The 22,388-nt window shown below is 45.5% G+C and overlaps 1 protein-coding gene across 1 annotated transcript in view; it reads left to right on the forward strand.

Annotated features, from left to right (window-relative positions):
- Nucleotides 1–22,388, forward strand: part of Plxna4 (plexin A4) — a 455,563-nt gene that overhangs the window by 94,482 nt on the left and 338,693 nt on the right. The window contains exon 3 of the mRNA XM_060380221.1: nt 1,414–1,596. Within this exon, the coding sequence (XP_060236204.1) occupies nt 1,414–1,596 (183 nt within the window). The remainder of the gene's footprint in view (nt 1–1,413; nt 1,597–22,388) is intronic.

Raw genomic sequence — 22,388 nt, forward strand, 5'->3', positions numbered from 1 at the left:
GTTTTTGTCTTTTGTTTTTTTGTTTTGTTGTTGTTTTAAAATAGGGGTGGGAGAGAGTTTTGTTGGATCTGAGCTCTTGGACCAGATGCGTGTAGCAGAGCATGGAGGCAACCAAAGTCACAGGGCAAATGTTTGTTCCACATATGGAAGAAGGGGAGAGGTTAAAGAACTGTTCAACACATTGCCCTCCCTCTATGACGCCTATCCCCACTTCCCTTCAGGCCCTGGAGAGCTGAGTTGGCCACTTTCACAGGGCTGTGTTGGCAAGAGCATGCGATGCTGTTCCCCAGATGCCTCTTGCTCTGACTGGATTTAAGCCTTTAAAAAAGCGACACCTTATATTTTATTTCACATCCTTCTCTGGAAGGTGCAAAGACGTTTACAGGCCTGAGCTTGATAGGCTTTATGATAGCCCATCAAAAGATGGGGACCGTGCCCTTCATCTTTATAGTCTGGAGAGTTAAAGCACAGGAAGACAGAGGAATGCTTCTGTGGCCACACATCGTGTCCAAGAAAGGAGCAGAGATCCAATAAGTCCTCAGCACCTTGGCGAAGCCTGAACCAACCCAGAACTGGTAGTCTCACCTGCAGCTGTCTTCCTATCATGAGAAAACAAGAAAGGAGACTAGTGGTAGGTGGCAGAGTGCTTGGAAGTGTAGATTGGTTTGAGAATTAGATATTTGGGAAAGCCTGAAACTAGGCTTCTTAAGGCCATTTTTATGACTCACATAGTGTTAGGCTGTTTCCCAGGAGGTTATCCAAGGGGTCCTTTTATGGTGAACATCTAGGGGAGCTTGCTCCACAGATCGTGTTCTGGGGAAGGTTGCTGTAGGCATGACAGAGCCAAGGCTGCCTCTTCGTTGTGCTCTAGGAAATAGGGCATTTGAGAGCAGCAGCATGAGCAGGTACAATCCTTTCTCCTTTGAACCCCCCTCATTGTTGATCATCAGGGCGAGTCTCTGTGATCCTGTCAGCCTCACTTTCAGTGTCCAGACTTCATTCTATCCTCATGAGCTCTCGCTGGCACATCTGCTTCAAAGCCAGTGTGTAGGCACAGTCATGGAGGCCACTTCTCTCTTCCACCAGAACCCAGGTGTTTGTGGAACTTTTCCATGTGACACTGAAGATGGACAGTTATATCCACAGAATGGCACTTAGAAGGGTTGGAGAAGATGCTTTGTTGCACTGTGACAGGCACCTACAAGGATCCATGTTGCTGTTATGGGCTTGTAGCTGTCTATTTGGAGAATTTGGACAAGCCGTCTAGCTTCTCTGCAGCTGAGCTTTTCATGCAGAAAAGGGAAGGATTAGTCCACTGTTAAGAAGTCTTCTGACTCTGGAGTTTCCTGGCTTCACACCTTTGCCATTACCCCTACTACTTTTTTTCTGATTTTTCTCCCATTTAATTTACAGCTCCTAACCATCGATGACAACTTCTGTGGCCTGGATATGAATGCCCCCCTGGGCGTGTCTGAAATGGTACGTGGCATTCCGGTCTTCACAGAAGACAGGGACCGCATGACTTCTGTCATCGCATATGTCTACAAGAATCACTCTCTGGCCTTCGTGGGCACCAAAAGTGGCAAGCTAAAGAAGGTAGGAATGAGATGCAATCATTTTGATTATTGTGAAAACAGTCTGTCCCCACAGTGTTTCACTGGCCTGGTAGGCCAAGAAGACAGGCTTGAGCTGAGGAACTCTGCTGCTGCTGAGGTGATGGCAGTGGTGTGTCCTTTCCTGCCTTCATTTGTAGGCTATTATGGGAATCAGGCTGCGTGAGTGGGTGGCTTCACCCTCTCCCAGAACTGGCATGCACATGAGAATTGTTAGCCCAGCCTTGCTAGGTGGTTCCAAATGGTGTATTCTGTTCCACTTGGCCTTGTGCCCATAGGCAAGGGCTCTATTAAGTCTAGGTGGCTGGAGAAGGTAGCCTGGGGGGGGTGTGCTTATTCCTCTTGTTCTAGCCCTTATGGGCTAGTGCATCCATCTGGAATTATTCAGGGAACAGATGGAGCAATGTGCAGACCTGCTTGGGAGCTGCTAATGGGGCTATGAGCCAGCTTGTGAAAGAAGGGCACCATGGCTGCAATGGCAGCAAAGAAGTGGCTTATGGATGAATGGAATCATATGGTCTGAGAACTTGGCTTGTGACCCTTGTTCTGGCACAATGGACAACGTTGGCTCACTGGCAGTATTAGGTGTATCTGCCCATTCAGAAATGTTTTCAGCCATGGATCCTCAGGGGGTTGGAAGTGGCTTTGTTGTGAGCTCTCTTTGATGGCATTAAGTGCTTTTCTAACTCTGGAAGCCAAAGGTCCTGCTTTCTGTTGGCTGGTTATTAGCTGCTCTTTAGCTTGTCTTATTTAGGCTTACCTTGGCATTTTCCAAACACCGCGTGATTCAGACTAAGTAAAATGATGAAGGTGGTACCTTGAGCCCTTTCTCTTTGATTTATGTCTTTGCATTAACTCTGAATTGTCCTGAGTGAGAACATATTCTATTTAAGGCCAGAACACTATGTCGACTCTATCATCTCATCACAGCAATCACTTCCTTCCTGTGAACTTGATATCCACGCATAGATTGTAGGTCTGCAATGTAACAGTCTGGAGAACATGTGAAAGAGGATCAAGAGTGAGCGTGGTTATAGAGAATAATTATTGACTACCTGGGAAAGACAACAGGGTCTGCTATTAGAGTGCCGGGGTGCTCAGAAGAAAGAAAGCACACATGGCACTGTGTGCCTAATCTCATACCTCATTTCTGTGTCCTGTTAACAGTGGCACAGTTGAAAGATAATTTACCCATTGTCTGTACATGCTGAAGAACTATATTTCAAGGGGCCTTGACCTTTCTGTGTCAAGCATAATTGAATGCCTTCTCACTGTCATGGATCCTTGGGATTTCTACCCGTGTATTGAACTGACTTCTTTTGCCCAGAGAATTGCAGCAAGGTGTTGGTCCTCAGATAGCTCCAGTGTCTCCTTGCTGCCACCTGCTTGCTTCTTCCTCTCAGGCTCTCTCATGATCAATCGCTGTGGGAGATGTGGCCAGTTTTCCCTTCTTTCAGGTTGATGCTTCAAGATTTGAATGGGCTAGGAAATCGGATCCCTAAACTTGTTGAATGTGTGTCTAGTGGGCCTGGAAAAAACCAGGAAGAGAAGTCTGAGTTTTCTTGCAGTCAGAGACCCTGTTGAGGAGGACTTTACTTTTGCTATTATTCACTTTGCTGGAGAAGTGAATTCTAAACCCCGGAGGCATGCTAGTTTGGATCATCTGTGAAATGTTTGGCCCTACTGAGAACCGTAAAACCTTTGGGAGGTGGGGCTGGTACAAGGCTCCAAGATCATCAGGTATTGTCCTTGAATGGGATAACCTAATCTCATCCCTTCATTGTTTTTTCTCTTTTGCTCCCTGACCCATGGTGTCACCTGCCCCCGCCATCATTACATGCTGTTGCTGTCATGCCAATGGCCCAAAACAATGAGGCCAAGTGAAATTAGATTGGAACCTTCTAAATTGTGAGTCCAAATCACCTTTTCTCTCTTTATAAGTTAATTGTCTTGGGTATTTTGTGATAGTGACAAGACACTGTCCAAAACCACCCTACACAATTCATACAATGACGTATTTATTGACTGGCTACATCCACTCCCACAGGGAGAAAAACACTGTTGATAGTAACTACACAAGCACTTTGGGTTGCTTTAATGCTTTTCACTGGTGAGCCCCATCTTAGTACAACAGAGAAGAGGCTTTCTTCATCACCCTAAAAGACTGATACCCATGGAATCTCAGACTAGCTTTCCAGCCAGAATAGACCCTGGATGAGGAGTAATTTTATGTCATTTCTGGAGCAGTTTAGACTATGTTGCCAGTAACAGGAAGGTGGAGAGTTATTTGTGTATAAATGCGGAGAGTTCTTTGTGCATAAGGGACTAGATAGTTATTGGGGAAAATATACTTTTTTCTGGACTCAACTGCACTGTAAATCTGAAATGAGTTAGAACAATGCTGAAGCCTGTCCCCTGCCACTGAGGCTCAGTGTCACACAGCTCCATGAATGGGGGTGTGCCCCAGGATGTGGGTGAGCAAATGCACTGAAACTACCCTTCTTGGAGCATGTAGGGGCAGAGCCTTGCATAGATGACAGGCAACACCTATGGGAAACTTGGGGCATTCTTAGCCACATGAAGGCTGGCATTTCCCATCTTTCCCTCAGATGGGTTTGTGCAAGAACAGTCCAGCTTTAGACACCTGGGATGTTATATTTAATTTTCACAGCAGTGGTGGGGCTGGAGAGACATAAATATCTGAAATCTAGGAGTAGAGGTGTCACAAAGGGGGAATGAGCTGGCCTTTGAGTGTATATCGGCTAGAGGGCTCGCCATGCAGGCAGCCAAGCTTTCTGCTCCACAGGTTCAGAGTGGCAGCCATTTAATAACTTTGCACAAGCCTGATGCGTGCTTTTGCAGACTCAGCATAGCCAGCCCAGTTGTCTGAGTTGGAAAAGGAAGGCATGGTTGCCATGTCTGTTGTTTGAAATAATAACAAGTGAAAATGGCCCATTTGTTTATTTTCCTAGACAATAGAATTTCCCACCACCAGTAGCTCAAGGGCACCAAGCCCCTTTCTGTGCAATAACTCTGATTTGCTTTTCCCATAGGTTATCAGACCCACTGCCACCTTTCTGGGCAGCGGCCCAGCCATAGCCGGCTGGAGGCTGCAGCTGAACTTTGCAGCAAGTTTTGTGAGCCACTGAGCCTGGGGTGTAAGGATAATGACAATCATACAGCAGCTGTAATTACGGAGTTGGCGTCTTCCAGCCCTGTAATAATCTCCTGAGTGTACAAGGGCCTTTCAGAGTTCTTTGCGGCATGACAAGGAACTCAGAGTGGGCAAGGTGGGTGGGAAGGGCTTTGGCGGTTGCTGAGAATAAGGGGAGTTGGTTGTGGGCTATAGGGACCTGGGAGCCTGACTCCAGCTATCCATAGGCTGTCCTCAAGATTACTGACTTTTCATTTTGTTTGAATGGTATGGGTTCCAATTATTTGCAGCCTTGCCTTTGATGACCATAATTTCACTCCTTGAGTGCACATCACATGAGGCAAGGGGAAAGGAGGTGAGGAAAGTGCCAATTTGATGTCTTTTGTATTTTCTGGTGTGTGTGTGTGTGTGTGTGTGTGTGTGTGTGTGTTTGGCAGACTTTCCTGTGGAGAACATAAAAGGCATGTTCTGTTAAGAAATCTGGCATATAAATGCTGAAATCATCAGGAGGTGCCCAGGAACTCAGAGGAACCCACAGCCTGTTAAAATTTCATCTGCAGGCAAAATCCACGAAGCAAACACCATCTTGACTTTCTTTAGGGTGTCTGTGTGAATGTTGGGGTATCTAGATTAAAAATCTGTTTGCTTAAACATCTCTACTGCAATCCTTTCTGACTCTCTCTCTTTCTCTGCACCGAGTGATCATATTTTATAGCTGCTGATCAGCAGTGAATTACTGCTTGACACCAGAGGGAGAGGCTGACGTTCACCGGGAACCACAACATCATAAACTTGAGCTGGAGGTGTGATGGGCCTTTCCCAAGTGCTTTCTCCTGCTGCGCTGCACTGTTTGTAGCTAAGGGGCGGGGCCCTCTAGAGTATTGGTTCAACAGAGTGCTCTGTTCCGGTATTCATGTTTCTCCTGGCTGTGATCAAATACCTGCAAGAAGCAACTTGAGGGAGGAAAGATTTCATTTGGCTCATGGATAAGGAAGGGGACACAGTTGCCCTGGGATTGGAAGGCGTGACAGTGGGGCTCACAGTGCCCATGGCAGCAGGTGACTGCTTTCTCACACCTCTGTGGGTCAGGATACAGAGAAAGGGGGAATGCTGAAACTCAGGAAGTTTTCTCTTTTTCCTTTTTATTCAAGCAGGGACCAGCCCACAATCAGAATGAGTACCACCTTTCTCCGTTAATCCTCTGTGGAAGCATACAGAGACACTCAAAGGTGCATTTCACTAACACCATTTTGTGAATTTAGTGGCTTTAGTGAATTATGCATTTCTTAATCCTATCAAGTGGACAATTGAAAGGAGCAACGTCAGAGCATGCAGCAGGATGTATATTTAAATAGGGCGTGCTCCAAGCCAGACCAGCTGCTCACAGTGGGACATGAGTGTGTGTGTCCATGTGGAAGCAATATGAGTGTAAAATACACACTCCAGCCTTCATTACAGTGTCCCACAGATTGATTTCATTATCTTACTTTTATTTCCTGGATCTGTTTTAAACCAATTCGCTTGTGTTCCCTGGGTCTGTAAGGGTGAATCAGCCCCAAGTTGAGGTGGGTCATGGCGACCCACAGTAGGTGTGATTCAGAACACACCTTCTCAGGAGTGAATGGTGTGTGTGTGTGTGTGTGTGTGTGTGTGTGTGTGTGTGTGGAGAGAGAGAGAGAGAGAGAGAGAGAGAGAGAGAGAGAGAATGAGCACTTGAGCCATACACAGCTGTATCATATCTGAGGCTCCAGACCTGCTCTGCAACTCCATCTGGGAATTCTTTTCAAATTTTCAACTCTGGAAAATTGAGTCTACTTTAATTAAAAATAAATCCAGGGGTTTGGCAAAATGTCTCTTCACAAGCCTGACAACCTGAGTTCAATCCCCAGGAACCCACATCAAGGACAGAACTGATTCTACAACACTGTCCTCTGAACTCCCAAGCAGCATTCCATGGCATGTGCATGTGGACACACACACACACACACACACACACGCACAAATACACATACACACATACAGTCCCTCCACATTATAATCAATATAATGTAAAATGAACCCATTCCATCTGGAGCTGGGCAGATGATTGCAAGTATCTGGAAATCTAGGGCAGCCCAATGCTGGGGCTCTGCATGTTGACCAGGAGCAAAGCAAAACTCATACCGTGCTAATTTAAGTTCGGCCATTCAGCTTGGTTGTGCTATGTACTTTTCCAACCTGAGGTGCTATTGTGAGTTTATGTAAGTAAGGAACAAACAGGAAGAGAATGAGTGTGAAGGGATTGGTGCTGAGCCATTTCCTCAGTGGGGAAGGACCCTCCTGGAAGCCTGGTAATTGTTTTCACCGTTTTGTTTTTGCGTGTCTTATCCTGGTCTTTGCTAGTGTTAAACCCTCGTGCTTTCTGCATGAGAGCTGAGGCTGAAGGTGCTGCAATTGAGGCTGTCTTCTGGGTCCACCCCTGACCAGGGACGGAAGCTCTCCTGTCACTAGCCTCTGAGCCCTTAGCACCCCAGGCCTGGCTCTTCAGAGTAATTTTGCTCCATGTTGGCGTGTGTGCTCCTGGGCTTTCCTCTCACCTCATCTCGAACTCTTCTGTTACGTTTTAAGCTTTCTCTTCATGTTATACCCAGTAAGTAAGGAGAGTGATCAAGCTGAATGTCCTCTCTGACATATTTTATGTGCTTGATACATAAAGCCTCCAAACATCCTTTTATCGTGAGAATACTTCTCTATTCTTACCTTCTCTTATTTTCATGACTTTGCAATCGGCCCGTCTACTTGCTCTGAGGGGATGATCTCAAGTGGTTACATCTTTTGGGTTACTGCAAAAACACACATTGGGCTCCCCAGCAAACAGTGCCTCTGGAGCACCAGTCCTCCTCTTCGCCAGGGGATCAGTGTTAGGGTTCATGATTGAAGGATGGTGTTAGAAATGAGTTTTGCCAATTCAGAATTTGTTAATACACATGCCACTTCTTTGAATCATATCTCTCTGTGTGTGTGTGTCTATTTGTATGGAAAGATCCTGACCATACATCAAAATGAAAAGACGTTGAAATTGAAGAAAGTGCCACTGAACCACCCCAAATCATAGCGCACATTCAGACAACTGATACACAGATGTCAGGCACACTGGAGGAATTTATCCAGTGACACATGCAATTGAAGCAAAATATTATGCTTTACAAGAACATATCATTAGGAGGAAAACTATCAGCGTATCAGGAGTCTGGCCATGTAACCAAGACAACAAAGATGGGAGAAAGTGAGAGACACGATGTGCAGAGGAAGAAGGAGAGGCAGAAGACAAGAGATGCAGGCCTCCAGCTGTCACTGTCCCTCTTAACCTGCTGGGCTTTTTAGACTCTCAATTGAAAAAACCTAGAGGTTCAGTACTGAGAAGGGTTGCAGCAAGGGTGGAACCAGGAAAAGGCTTCATCACCAGAAATTGTTGTGATTTCCTGGGCCACTTTGATGAGGCAGTGTCAGCTGTACTGAGTCATAGCCCGCCTGTTGGTGCTTTCTTTGAGGCTCTGCTTAGAATCTCCTTGTTCTTGGGATACATCTTTGAATGTGACCATCAGGCTTGCTTCTTGGTGGTGTCACGGTGCTTTTCCTGGGAGCTTTAGCTTATTGTAGAATAACATCCACAATGACCTTTTAAAGACTTTCTGCCACATTGATTTTAAACCTTGCTATCCCAATCCAGGTGACAACAGCATATTGCTCACCTATCGCTGCGTAACAAGCTATTCCCAAATCCAGAGTCTTAGAGCCACGTCTGTTACCATCCAGTGGTCAGGGGGCAGGAACCCCAGCACAGCTAAGGCAAGTCCTCTGGCTCATGACCACTCACTAAGGTCCAGGAAATGATGGGGATCCCCAAGGGTCACTGTGGAGGTCACTTATTAACACTGTAGTACCAGCCACTGAGGGGACCAGAATCAATACTTTCAGTCAAGTTAATTTTTAGTGAACAGTGGTGGCCCAGGCTTGGCCCTGTCTTTGGATCCTGAAACTTTGATAGTATACAAATCATGAGAGGATGAATGGCAGAGGCCAAAGCAAGTGGGCCACACTTCCTCACTTGAGGCTGGGGACAAGCTCAGTGGAAGTTCACCTAGGGAGAGGGTGGCACTTTGTGAGGGTTATGGCCAAGAGCCAATCTTTGAATCAACAGCTCTGTTAGTCAAGGAGATTCCAGCCTCCTGGTTAGGGCTTCTGGCTGACAGGAAAGAAGGCAGAGTGGACGCCTCGTAGGAACCAAGCACCATCCTTTTACCCGTTTTCCACACGTTTATATTATGATCCTCAGCATTTCCTTTTTGGGTACATAGTATAGCCTCCCTCTTGCTCACATGGTAGGACTGACTGACCTTCCTGTGGTCATATGGTTAAACCTAAAGTTTGCCCCTTGTGTCTTCTATATGGAAAGACCCTGGGCTCTGCCTCTGGCTGAGTTCTTGGCTGTGGGATGAGTCTCACTCCAGGACCCTGAGGGAGGTAGCCTTCCTGGCTTGTGTTCCCAGTCCATATAGCCCGGTTACCAGAGCCTTGCACCTTCTCTCTGCCCTGCTGTGGTGTGGACAGTTGTAACTGATTTTCCTGTCTCTAAGTGATTGCCTCTTTATTCTAACCTGTAAAATATGGCAGATAAATCTTCCTGAAGCCGCCCATTCCCATCATTATTGATGTTAGAAACAGCAAACTTCAGTTCATCTACTGTCCCTGGCCTGAAGCCCTGCACAAAAAGCCAGACCCAGTGAAGAAAAATGTCCTGTTTGGTGCTTTAGTGTGTTTCAGCTGGACCTGCGTGCTTTGAGTTTGTAAGGGCCTTTGGCTAAATGTCAGTACTGACTTGGAGGTGCTGCCTTGAGAAACAACAGCTTCCTATACTCAAGTCCCATAGCCTCTGTCCCTCCAGTATGACTTACTATTCAGGAGCTACTGCATTCCAGCTCAACTCTCAGCAGGCTGGGGGAGGGTAGGCTGGGGTAGGCTGGGGTAGGCTGGGGTAGGCTGGGGTAGGCTGGGGTAGGCTGGGGAAAGCTAGGGGAGGCTGGTGAAAGGCTTGGGGGGGGGGCTGGGGGAAGCTAGAGGAGGCTGGGGGAAGCTAGAGGAGGCTGGGAGAGGCTGGGAAGACTCTGGAAAGGCTGGGGGAAGCTAGAGAAGGCCAGGGAAAAGGCTGGGGAAGCTGAGGGAGAGGCACAATTTTAAGGAAGCAGCAAGCTCTGCTTTTTCTCTTAGCACTGACCTCTGGCCAGGGATGCATTCAACCCTTTCTTGGTCTTTGCTTTCTTAGTAAAACTCCCACTTAGCATTCTATGGGACCTGCTATGTGTGGCTCTTGCTTCTTTTGCCTGTGGCAGGTCACTCAGGGCCCCTGTCTCTCCGCCTTTGGAAGATGGATGGTTCTATTTAGTCATGGCCACTATGCAAGGGTCAAAGGTCTGATGGGTGCTCCTTGCTCTTTGTGACTGCCAGTCATTGTGCGCATCTCTTCACATTTAGGCAACCAGCCTTCTCGCTCTTTCTAAAGGCTTCGCCTGATCCTCAGCTTCTTACTATTTTCTCCATATCTTTCAGGCTTTCCTCACTTTTATCCTCTTTGCCCTGCCATTCTGTAGCATTGTACCTTTAATGCATGGAAGATCTTCACCCATCTATTGGGACTGATGTGGAACTAAGAAGGTCTGAGGCAATAGTAGATGTGCAAGGTCTTCACAGACTGTGTGCCTGGAGGGGAGAGTGTGAGGTTATGGGAATAAAAGAGGCTGCATTTAAGAAATTCATTTACATAATCCCCTTGAAATGATCTATCATCTATCTATCTATCCACCCATCTATCATTCATTAATTAACTTATTTATTTATTAGTTTGAGACAAGGTTTCATATAGCCCAGTCTGAGTCAAACATACTATGTATCTGAGGATAGCCTTGAACTTCTGATCCATCTGCTTCTGTTTCCGAAGTGCTGGGATTACAGACATGCATTATCATGGCTGATTTATGCAGGACTGAGGACTGAAGCCAGGGTTTTGTAACTGTTAGACAAGTATCCTATAACTAAATGGCATACAATGACCTACATAGTTATTTATATAAATGTTTTTAAAAGTCAACTGTACATTTTTTAAGATTGAAGATGATCTGAAAGAGCAACACAATTTTCCCCAACCCATTTTCATTGTCCTTTCTGGGAGGCATGACCTCCACTGCTTACAGTGGAATCTCTTCCTGGGCTGAGGTCCAGGTCTGTGTGGTTGGACTGCTGAGTACATTTGATGCCCTTAGGATAAGCCAGCCAAAGATCAGGTCTGTCAGAGTGGTAGGTGTGGTCACAAGATTTACCCACTTCCTTGGCACTACTCTCAGGCTACCAAAACATGGCAACCCTAATGTCTTTCCATATCCCAGTTTTTTTTCTGGGGTCTCTCTTGAGTGTCCTTTCAGAAGACTCCCACCCTTCCAGAGAAGGTTCAGAGGTTTTGTAGGCAAAAAGCTTGCAAGGGAAAGTGATAGATTTCTGCTTATCTACCCAAAGTGTCCCTCCCCACCAAGATTGATGGGAGTGTCTTGAGCAGAGGGACTCACATTTGACTGTGTCATGGAATGCTGGGTATGAGGAGAAAGATGGTGCTGAAGCCACCTTGCCTCTTGTTCTCAGTTTGTGTGTAAAGCTTAAGCCCAATCCTGATGCTTCATGCTTCTGGTCTTTCTTATGGGACACTCAACGTTAAGTTTTTGAGCTCCTGGCAGTATGACACCCAGAATGTTGGTGGCATCTTATCTGTATCGTGGCTGTGTGTGTTTTGTGTGTATATGTGTGTTTTTTTTGTATTTGTGTGTCTTGTGTGTGCATGTTATGTGTGTTTTGTGTATCAATATGTGTTTTGTCTGTGTATGTATAAGTGTGTGCTTTGTGTGTGTGTATGGGTGTATTTTTTGTATGAGTGTGTTTTATGTATCAGTGTGTATTTGTGTGTGTTTTGTATATGTATTGTGTTTTATGTATGTGTGATTTTTGGATGAGTATGTGAGTATGTGTGTGTGTGTATGTATGTGTGTGTGTATGTTTTCAAAGTGATGGTGCTTAGATGTCTCTGGTCCATTTCTAAAGATCTGTTAGACAATAACTTAACTTTAACTTAGTCTTTTTAAAGAAGTGTTCTTATTAATTCTTTGAGAGTTTTATTCTATGTATTTTGACATTATTTGCTCCCCTCCTGTAACTCCTCCCATTACTTCCCTCCCATCCCTTCCCACTGAACTTTGAGATTACTTCTTTACTTGGTCTTTCCAGTAAGTTATCAAAATTTTCTCCTGTGATAATTCAGTTCTATCTTCTCCTCAGAGCTTAGAATTTACCCATGATTTCTTATGAGAAAAGAAGATTCCCCTGCTATAGGTGCTATTCTTGATGGGCAAAGAGGCTTTCAAAAAGTTGTATATGGTCATATTTAAATGTGTCAGGTTAACATATATGGATGCATCTATTTACATATGTCCTTTTTGATGCTGGAGGTTGAACCTAGAGCCTTACTCATAGACCTAGGAAAGCTTTCTATTACTGAGCTATCTCCACAGACCAGAATATCTTATTTAGTGTTTATGATCAAATTTGTTCTGGACCTTTTTTCAGTCATGCCTGATTTGAGAGAGGAAAAGATATTTATAAGCCTCACTTAGAAGATGAGTCTTTCTTAGATCCAGTGAGGCTTAATTGAGTAAGATGGGATAAACACTGTGTGGACCTGATTTGCATAGAAATGGCCCTCAGTGCACAGCTGGGTGGAGCCAATGTGACTTTTGGGACAGTGGATCCCACCTGGTGTAGACAGGGCTACAGTGGAAGGGACACAGTCTGTAATGACATTGCTTACCTGTTTCATCTGGGTTCTGGGCTTCTTCACCTTCTGAAATTTATGAGCTTTTGTGTGGAAAAGCTTAGATACATTGATGGAAGCCAGTGAACACTTTTTTAAAATAAACACTCCTTGGTTGGAGAAACAGTTTCAGAAAAAAACCCTGTGCCCAGATATATTTGATCCTTGTAGGGCTTCTATCCTTTCCCCGTCATACTAACTCCCCTTCTGCTGATGGTTTGGTTATGAGTCTTAGTATCTGTTTTGAAATGCTACTTGGTAGGGTCTTTCAGATGCCTTCTGCGGTAAACTCCTGTCATACGTCCAGTACACATCTCATTTGTCTTTCTAAGTGAGGATTGATCATCTTACCTCATGTCTGCTTTCTTGTTTATCTTCTTTAGTTGTATAGACTTCATTATGTTTATCATATCTTGTAGGTCTATATAAGCGAGTATATACCATGTTTGTCTTTCTCCTTCAAGGACCATGTATGGATATAACCTAGAACCTTTGCTCGGATGAAGCTCATGGTAGCTCAAATTGGTTTCCCATAGTAAGGGGAACAGGGACTATCTCTGACCGGGACTCAATGGCAGGCTCTTTGACCTTCCCACCCCCCAAGGGAGGAGCAGTCCTGCTAGGCCACAGAGGAGGACTTTGCAGCCAGCCCTGAAGATACCTGATAAAACAGGGCCAGACGAAAGGGGAGGAGGTCCTTCCCAATCCATGGACTTGGAAAGGGGCAGGGAGAAGCTGAGGGAGGGAGGGTGAGATTGGGAGGGAATAAGGGAGCGGGATACAGCTGGGATACAGAGTTAATAAAATGTAACTAATAATAATAAACAATAAAAAATAAAATAAACACTCCATTTCTAGAATTAATAGCCCTGTGAGAGGCCATGTTATCAGTTTGAATTTTTATTTAGTCACATCTTGATTACCCAGAAATTACAGGAAATAAGTTTTAATATTTGTAGATGAAATTTTTTTTCTAAAAAAAAATGTTATCCAGCAAAATAAAATCAATTAAAAAGGGTGTGCTTACTTTCTTCAAATGGAAAACACAGTGCACTGATAAAGCTGATATTACTTTCTTGTTACATATAACCACTTTTCCTACGTAAGAGCACAGAGCCACCAGATTGCCTAGGGAGATAGGAATCCAGGCAGGTTGGGAAAATATATTTGGAGTGGAAGTGGTTATTGTTTTCAGTGCCTGTTTCTGCAGGTTTGTAAGGGCATTATCAGCTAGCTTGGGCTAAGTTAAGTGACTTGCATCAACAAAGGTTATTCCCAACTCATGTTCATATGCGCTTAGGGTTGGTGGAAGTTTTGTTTCACATTGTTGTAGACAGAAATCGTGGCGCTGTGTGAGATATGCCAATCACATGACAAAGAGAGAAGTAAGACAGTGGAGCTTCATGTGGCTCAGCTGCTCGCCTGGTTCACTGACCAAGCCAGAGTGAAGAGGAGAGGCTAACCCCACCACGGGGAAGGGCTTGCTGTGTATGTGGCCTATAGTAGACAATGTTTTGTCAGTACAGTTTGCTTACTCTCACATACACTAGCCTTTAGGCTGCGGCCATCTCATTGATTCATGATGTACCAGGTGCTCCTGGAGTTAAAGAATTCATGGTTAAACCTAGAGAAAAAAAAGTCAAAGGGGAGGATATGGCCATTGTATGGCATGAACTTCAGACACCATGTTGCAGATATTTTTATTAAACTGATTTCGCACAACTTGTTTGTAATTTACTTTTTTTGTCTCCTGAAACTGTACCAAAATTGTTCATTTTCTTCCATTAGTCAGGCTCTGGGTGTGTGCATCTCCTCAAATTTAGTTTTTTCTTGAGATTAAGAGCATGTTCTTACTAAAATGCAATGATTAGATTGTGCCCCGCAGATATCTTACGCTTGCAAGGCAAGCCTTTTACCCACTGAGCCATTTCTTCATTCCCTCGCAGATGTCTTTTGGATAACTAAATTATCCAAATTTATTGAATCATTTCTTTTACCTCCAATTAAATAGAACATCCCAAATTAATTTTTCCTAAGCAATGTTACTTGCAAAGATTTGCTCACTTTCCTTCTGAACTGCCCCTGCTGACCATGATTTCTAGAAATTCACTCAATGCTAGTGGAACGTGGCCCTCCATGTGCTGCCTTCCTCAGGACAGGACCTCCAAACTAGCTGTCCATCAGGATCTAGAACATAAGTTTTCTTGAACTGGAACCTTGAGTGGAGGAAGCCAGACGGCAGATTAAGAAAAGTGTATTTTTAGCTTTTAAGTTATTATCTTGGACTGCCAATTTATTTGGCCAAAGTGTGTTTAATTTGCACGGCATTGATGATGCCCCAGGAAGTGCCAGAACAGCATCCCCTGGGACACAAGCTACACATGCTCACCACTGAGCCAATAGCAGCACTGCAAGGGCCTCTGCAGTGACCACAAGCTCTCAAGGAGCGGTTCACCTACAGTTTTGATAAAAGGCTTCCTCTGATTCTTTCCAAGCTCTTCATATTTTCAGGTCAACACGCACATGCTTGCACATGCTTACTTAAGCATCATGGCATATCCCTGACCCTCCTTGAGAATTCATCCTCATTAAATATGCACACGGACTTGACTCTCACAGACCTACCGTCACCCAGCATAGTCATGTGACCACAGATGCTCTGGACAATACATAGACGTCCCTCTGCAATTTAAGCCCGGGGCTAATGCCCCGTGGGCTCTACCCCCCCCCCCTTGGATGCAACCACTGCTTTCCTTCGACAGTCTCTGAGAAATTAGAAGCCTACCATCTAATCAGTTTACCTCTGACTCCAGCCCACTTTGGCCCAGAGATGATGACAGAGTACAGCTATTTAGCTGCCAAATGCTCTGACGATAGCCCAGATGGACAGCACCTCTGACATCCAGGGTTTCTTCTTCCTCTGGGTTGGGGGAGGGGGCAATATATCTCCCACTTGGTTTTTGCAAGTGCTTCCTGCATCTGCCTTTAATTTTTGTGCCTTTTGCTTGCTGACCTCGCTTCCCGGCAGCCAGTCTAAGTGTGATTCCCATAATTAGCTTAGTGATAATTTAATCTCTCTGCTTTAAATTTGATTGTTTTCTGAGGGACTTGGGTCTGGGGCTGGGGAGAGGAGACTTTGCTTTTGAATGAACTCTTTCTCCGTGTAGAGGCAGAGGTGGACGGAAGTAGTTGGGTGGGCGGGGGTGGAGCGGGGACACGGTGACAGACAATTCTGGCTCAGGGGCAGATTCTGGACAGGAAACTGGAATGGAATCCATTTCTCTCTCTCTGTTGCTCACTTTCTTTAGGGGTTTCCCTTTCTTTGTTCTCATCCCCCCTAGAAGTTCAAGGGCATGTGTATACACTTACACACCACACAAGAACAATTTAAACATAGGAAAACAAAGGCTAGGGCTGAAGCATGAGGGAAGCTTTCCGTCTGATTCCTCAGCACTGCATAAACTTGGTGTTGGGGCACATGCATGTTATCCCAGCTCTTGGGAGATGGAGGCAGAAGGAGCTAGAATCCAGTCCCATCTGGGCCACATGAAGCCCTCTTTAAAAAAAAAAAAAGAAAAGAAAAAAAAAAAAGCTTAAATAGGAGAGCAGTATTAGGTGCTCCTGTGCTCATGACAATTGTTCTCAGAAGCCCAAGGAAGATAAAGAAGAGCCCAGGGCGTCACTGAGTGCCATCCTCTTGCTGCCTTAGCTCTCTTCAGGTCTGAACATCTGCTGGGGTCTGTATCTGCAGCTGGCCATGCCTCTGAACTGTTTACAGTCAGACCTGGGTGTTGTGGAAATTGTGTGACAGCTGGGAAATCTCAACTTTGTGGCTACAATTCTGGTTTGAGACAAATTGATCACACACGTTACAACCTTTGCCTCTTGAATGATAAAGCTGCAGGACGTTATTTGTTTAGGTGTGTGTGCACATCAGTAGCTACATGTGTATGTAGTAGGAGAAGATTTCTGTGTTTGCATGTGTCTGCCAAGGCCTGTGGAGGGTGTCAGGTGTCTTGCTCTTTTCAGGGGTCTTTTACTGAGCTTGATACTCACTGGATTTCTTGGCTAGGATAACAGGCATATGAGCCCAAAGATCATATTGGAGCTACAGATGTTCATAGCCATGATGTCTAGCTTTCTGATGGTGCTGGGAATCCAAACTCAGTCTTCATGCTTACACACACATGTACTCTTACCTTCTCCCAGCCCTATAGAGTGTTTTGTTGTTTTGTTTTGTTCTACTGATACAGCAGGAGAGAAGAAAGAGGACAGTGACAATCTCTATGACTCTCTTTGTTTGATATAGTTCTGGGGAACAACTTCCACCTCTGTGTATTAAACAACCATGTGTGCTTAGGACAGCGGAGTGTAGGAAATCCATAGAGGTCAGCATCTCCAGGGGACAATCAGATGCCCCAAATAGATGCCTTAACCAGCCCTTGTGGGGCTGGGCAGGGCATGTGTGTATCCTAGGGAAGAAGAGATAATGTGACTCAGCAGCCCTGGGTGTCTGTGGCAGGGAGGCATTGCTCCTGGAGCCAGTGGGAGAAGGAGACAGGCAAAGCATGTGCTATGGAGACACTTCCACTTCCTGTGGCCTGGAAACAAGGCCCTAGATTTATGAGCTAACTTTTAATTAAGGGAGCATAAAAATTATCTCATTTTGGTGTTCAAGGATAAATGTAGCACCACTCAAACTAATTTTATTTCTTCCCCCAAAGCCCCAAGATCCCAGGTGGTGTGACCTTGGGACAGTACTGTGGTTCTGACCCCTTCCTTTATTCTTTACCCCAGTGCCTGAAGTGATGGGCTAAAATGCCTGCTCTAGTATTCACCTTGGCCCCGTGTCTTGCCACTTTTAGTTGCAGCCTGAAAAGGCCACATCCTCCCTGTCCTCATGTCTGCAGCACTTTCCTTTATAACAGCATCACTTACACTGCCCCTGGCAGAAGGGATTAGAGTGTGGTGGGCACCCCAAACTCTCAGTATGTTTTGATTTTTCTGACAGCCCCTCAATTATGTGCCCTGGGTATTTCCCCGGATGGAATTGATCAGACTGAAGGCCTTTGTTCTTGGGAATTGATTTCCTCTAATGTGACTGAAACTGACATGGGGATGGCCCTGGTGTGTTTAGATGTAAGCTTGGCCTTTCTTTTGTGACAACATTTATTTCCCATCACTGCCCATCACCTTTAATAGCATAATATGGATTGCACTTCTGGGTGGGACCTACCTTCTGTATATAACTGTTTATTTTCACATTTAGAAGTCTGTTTCCTTCTTTTTCGCAAGAGTCAAGTCCATTCTTCTGAGTTGCTTTCAGTGCATCCTCCATTAGAAAGGTTTATACCTTGGTTACAGAGGTAAGAGCCAAAAAACCTCACCCCAGTTGAGGAACTTTCCTAGAATGCCCCCATGGCTGGAACCCTTGTGAATGGTTTACTCCAGGATCATCAGGGCAAAAGTCTAACCATGAAACACACGAAGACACCTTGAGGGAACTGATAGCAGCCAGCAGGACAAGCCAGAAAACCCAGTGCAGAGTCACAGAAAGTCCCTGGCACAGAGTCTAGTGTAAGTGGAAGGACTGTAGTTCGCACTTGTGACAAATTTCCATTCTTTCCAGCAAAGGACAAAAGCAATTGCCCCCTTTGATGGGCTTTGGTATTGTTGGCAGGAGACAGAGGCAATGGGCTCCAGCCACTTCTGTCTTCTGCCCACTGTTGTATCTATAAATACTTCACCACATAATGTCCTGATGGGGTAGGGAGGGATGTGCTGGGCCATTAGCCATAACTCAGCACTGGGAATGCTTGGCATTGCTTGCTGTTCATTTAGATCTTAGTGCTGATAGCTGTGGACTTGCTGTGAGTCTTCAGCTCTATGTGCCCAGGTCTGGGATACCCTGGGAAGAGCAGGGGCATCCATGTCTCAGGTCCCCCAGCCTGCCACCTGCTGGCCACTGCTCCTTATGGGTTTACTTAGTGTTCCTCTTTAGGGAAGCTTTTGCCTGCCACCTATGTTGTAGGGGCCAGTAATGTCTGTCACTTCTCAGCTTGTCCAAGTGATGTTTCCCTGAGCACTCTGAGGCCCCGAGGCTGTTCTGCAAGATGAGATCATTGGTGCTAAATTTATCTCTGCTGACAGCCCGGAACTGGGTTCCAGGGCCCCTGGCTGGCTTGGGAGGTAGTCAGCTAGGGGAGGGGGATGGGAAAGTCTCAGAATGAGCTGCCCTAGCTTTTGCTGTGTTCATTGTTGTCTGGTGAGAGGAGATTTCTTTCTTCCTTAGACAATTCTCCTCATCCTCGTATTCCCAAAGGGTTCTCTGTATCAAACATTTGCTTTTCTGTCTACAGCACATCTTGGCAACTTAAAGGGTCAGCCTGAAGCTCAGGTGAGAAGCTACAGAAGAAATTGAAAAAAGCCATGGTGTAGGCAGAAAGGGCAGGTGTTAGGGACCCATTAGAGATTGGTAATTTATGTTTGAAACAACTGACCAGGATAAACATTGAAACAAACAAGCAAGTGTCAGGGAGAAAAATATTTCTGAGCAAGATATGGATCTGTGCTTACAAAGACCTTTCTGTATTTCAAGAAAAAGAAATGAAAATATGAAAAAAATTGTTAGAAGAAAGTATAAGGGAAGGGAAGTGAATCTGATGAGGAGAAAATATGCCAGGTTGGCTCCAGACTTCTTAGGCTTCAGGGAGATAAAGAGTTAAAGCTACCTGAGTTTTTTTCTTAGCAGGTGCTAAGAGACTCATGCCTATGAAAGTGGTTTTGGTGCTTGTTTGATCTGACAGTGTTTGAGATGCTGCAGGTTTGTTAGTTTAAGATGGCACAGTATATTTAAGAATCTGAAAGATAAACATGCATGCAAACAACAGGGTAGTGAGTGCTGGCCAAAGAGAGCCAAGATGCACTCCTCCTGCTCTGTTGTCTGTATGCAGTCATTTGTTGGCTAATATAGGAATGGTGGGTGAAGTTGGGACCAAAAGATGAGCATTCTGCTCCTCCTTGCCCCACCCCAAGCTCTTATCGACTATTGTTTTCACAAGTAATTTAGGTCTTAAAGGGTGCAAGGATTTGACCACAAGAGCTGGTGGGTTCTTAAACCAACCAGAGCCCCATGAACTAGAGGGAAGATGGCACTCCTCTTTTTGGGAGGTGCTGATGGAGAGCTGACTCCTGTGTCATCCTTAGGTGTTCCAGGAAAGTCAGAAGAGTTTTTCTGCTGTGAAAACCCAGTCAGTAGCACTTTCAGGGAAGTCCATGGACAAGGGCCTCACCATGGCCCAACAGTGTGTTAATTTCCTACTGCTATTGATACATTTCAGGCACTTGCTGAGTTAAAACAAACGCTACTGCCTTACTGCTCAGAGGTCAGAGGTCAGAGGTCAGAATGCCACACAGGTGTCATTGGGCTAAAACGAAGGTGCTCACATGGCTTCATTTCTATCCAGAGGTGCCTGAGGGCAATCTGTTTCCTCGCCTGTGCCAGCTGTTAGAGGCCTTCACATTCCTTGGCCAGAGCCTTCTTACTCCATTGCAGTATTGTGTCTCTCCCACTTTCTTCCATTGTTTTGGCTCCCTGTGACCACAGCCAGGAAAAGGTCTTCACTTTTTAAGTCCTGGCCTGATCTAAGCATGCCTATCATTTAGGGTACTCTCCCCACCTTAAGGTCCTTAACCTTATCATCTTCCAAGTCCCCTTTGCCATGCTAGGTGACATACAGCCTATGCAGATTAGGGTATGGACATCCTTGGGGGAGTCATGATTCTTCCCTCCACAAGCAAAGGGGCCCATAAAACCCCTGAAGAGTTGCCAGGAGTGTATGATGTTTGACATCTCAGGGGTTATATGAGGGGACCAGATAGACACCGGGGCAAGTTAAAAAGACTGAGGGTCCTGCCAACCTTTCTGTGGTTCCCAAGTAGAACACTTGAGGTTCTCTGATCCAAGCTAGGTGGGAGAGGGCTGCCCCAAGTCTCAAAGCCTTGGCTCGAGTCTCTCTACCTTGCGGACTGAGTGAAAGGAACCCTCTGTCAGCCTCTCAGTTTCATTGGCTTGATGTCAGGTTTCACTGCGTGTAGGACTGAAGGTCTTCTCTTGGGGTCAGGAGAGATTTCAGAATGAAAGTTTCTAGGATTTTTACCAGGGTCTGGATTCTATAAGACAGCAAGGCTTGGGGTGCTCTGCCTGAGGAGCAGCTTCTGAAGTTCCATGTGGAGATCTGGGGTAGAGAGTATCAGTATGCAAGACTGGGGATGACAGCTGTACATGGCATCCCCACCCTCAAAGGGAGTCTCCACTGACCCTGGTTATTTACTGTCAAGGGAAACCGTGATGGCCATGATGTTGGCTGACTTTTTTTTCATTTTCTTCCTCTCACTTACTAGTGCCACTGCCATCTTGTAGTATCATTTACCACTAAGCAAGACATGGCTTATTAGATCACCAAACCTTCAGTTCTTGTGATGTGAGGTAGACAGAGCAGATGGAAGGACTCATGCAACAGGATCCTATTAGGTGTATTGGAAGAGAGAGTGTGGACCACATTCTTATGGACAGTATGTAATATGCCCGGCTTTTCTGATCCTGTTGCTAAGCCCTGTTTGGGGATGGGCAAGCGTCCCTGAGAAGTGGGAGATGCAGACTTTAGTCCCTGGAATGAGGACTAACACTGGGCCACCAGGTAAACTCACGACTGATGCCGAGTCTGCTATCACAGCAGAAACCGCTTTTAATCACTCATGGCTTGGAAAGGGAAGAGAGGAGATATAAAGCAAAAGTAAAAAGCAGCTGCAGTCTGCTGCGTCCCGTGCCACCAACACTGTATACAGCACAGCCTGGAGACTTTGCAGCAGCCCCACAAGCTGAGTGGGCGTGCTCCAGTTCTCCTGAGGAAGAAACTTTATATCCAGGGTAGTCACGCACTTGTTTGTGCACTTCAAGACCCATGTCCTTTTTGGACATGGTGGGAGGGGAGGGGAGGAGCTGGGGCTCAGCACTTAATGTGACTTTACATTAAATACCCATGTCTTTGTAGTTCAAATTTGGAACATACAAGGAAGTCATGGTACCAGTACCTCAGGTAGGTCTCCAAGGGGATGCTCTGGGCCTCTTGGGACCTTCTGAGCTCCAGGGAGAAGGCTTTTCTCTTGGTGCTGGTTGAAGGTCCTGGACTGTAGCCATGGGCTTCTGTACTCACAAGGTTGAGTGTACTCCATTTCGGTCAGGCTTATGGAAATGAACAGCTGACATGTTATGTAATTTCTTTTCTGCTCAAATGTGTAACAGCGTGTGCATAAATAGAGTGTAGGGATGTATGTTCATGTGTAGGGGGTTTGTTCCTAGAAAAGCTTGAGGAGACCTGCCTGCCATTTTTAGCCATTTATTCTCAGCCTCCCCTCTCATCTCCCTCTGCTTCTGTCACTTCTATAGTAGAAGTACAGAAGTCACCAGTGGCCCAGTTCTGAAAGAGACCTTACAAGCATTGTTGGCACTTCCAGACACCTCTACCAATTTTTTTTTTTCACATCACCCTGTGATTTCCCCTTTTGACCTGAGATCTTATGGTTGTGAGATCTTCGAAGTTTTTTTTTTTTTCTTTCAGAATTTACTGGGATTGGGAGTGCATGGTTTTAGCAATACCAGGGAAAGTGGGCTGCACAGCGTATAAGCTACATGTGTATGGGCATTAGTGATGTCTTCAGACACGAGCTGTAT

This window comes from Meriones unguiculatus, chromosome 3, assembly GCF_030254825.1.
Source record: "Meriones unguiculatus strain TT.TT164.6M chromosome 3, Bangor_MerUng_6.1, whole genome shotgun sequence".
Lineage (NCBI taxonomy): Eukaryota > Metazoa > Chordata > Mammalia > Rodentia > Muridae > Meriones > Meriones unguiculatus.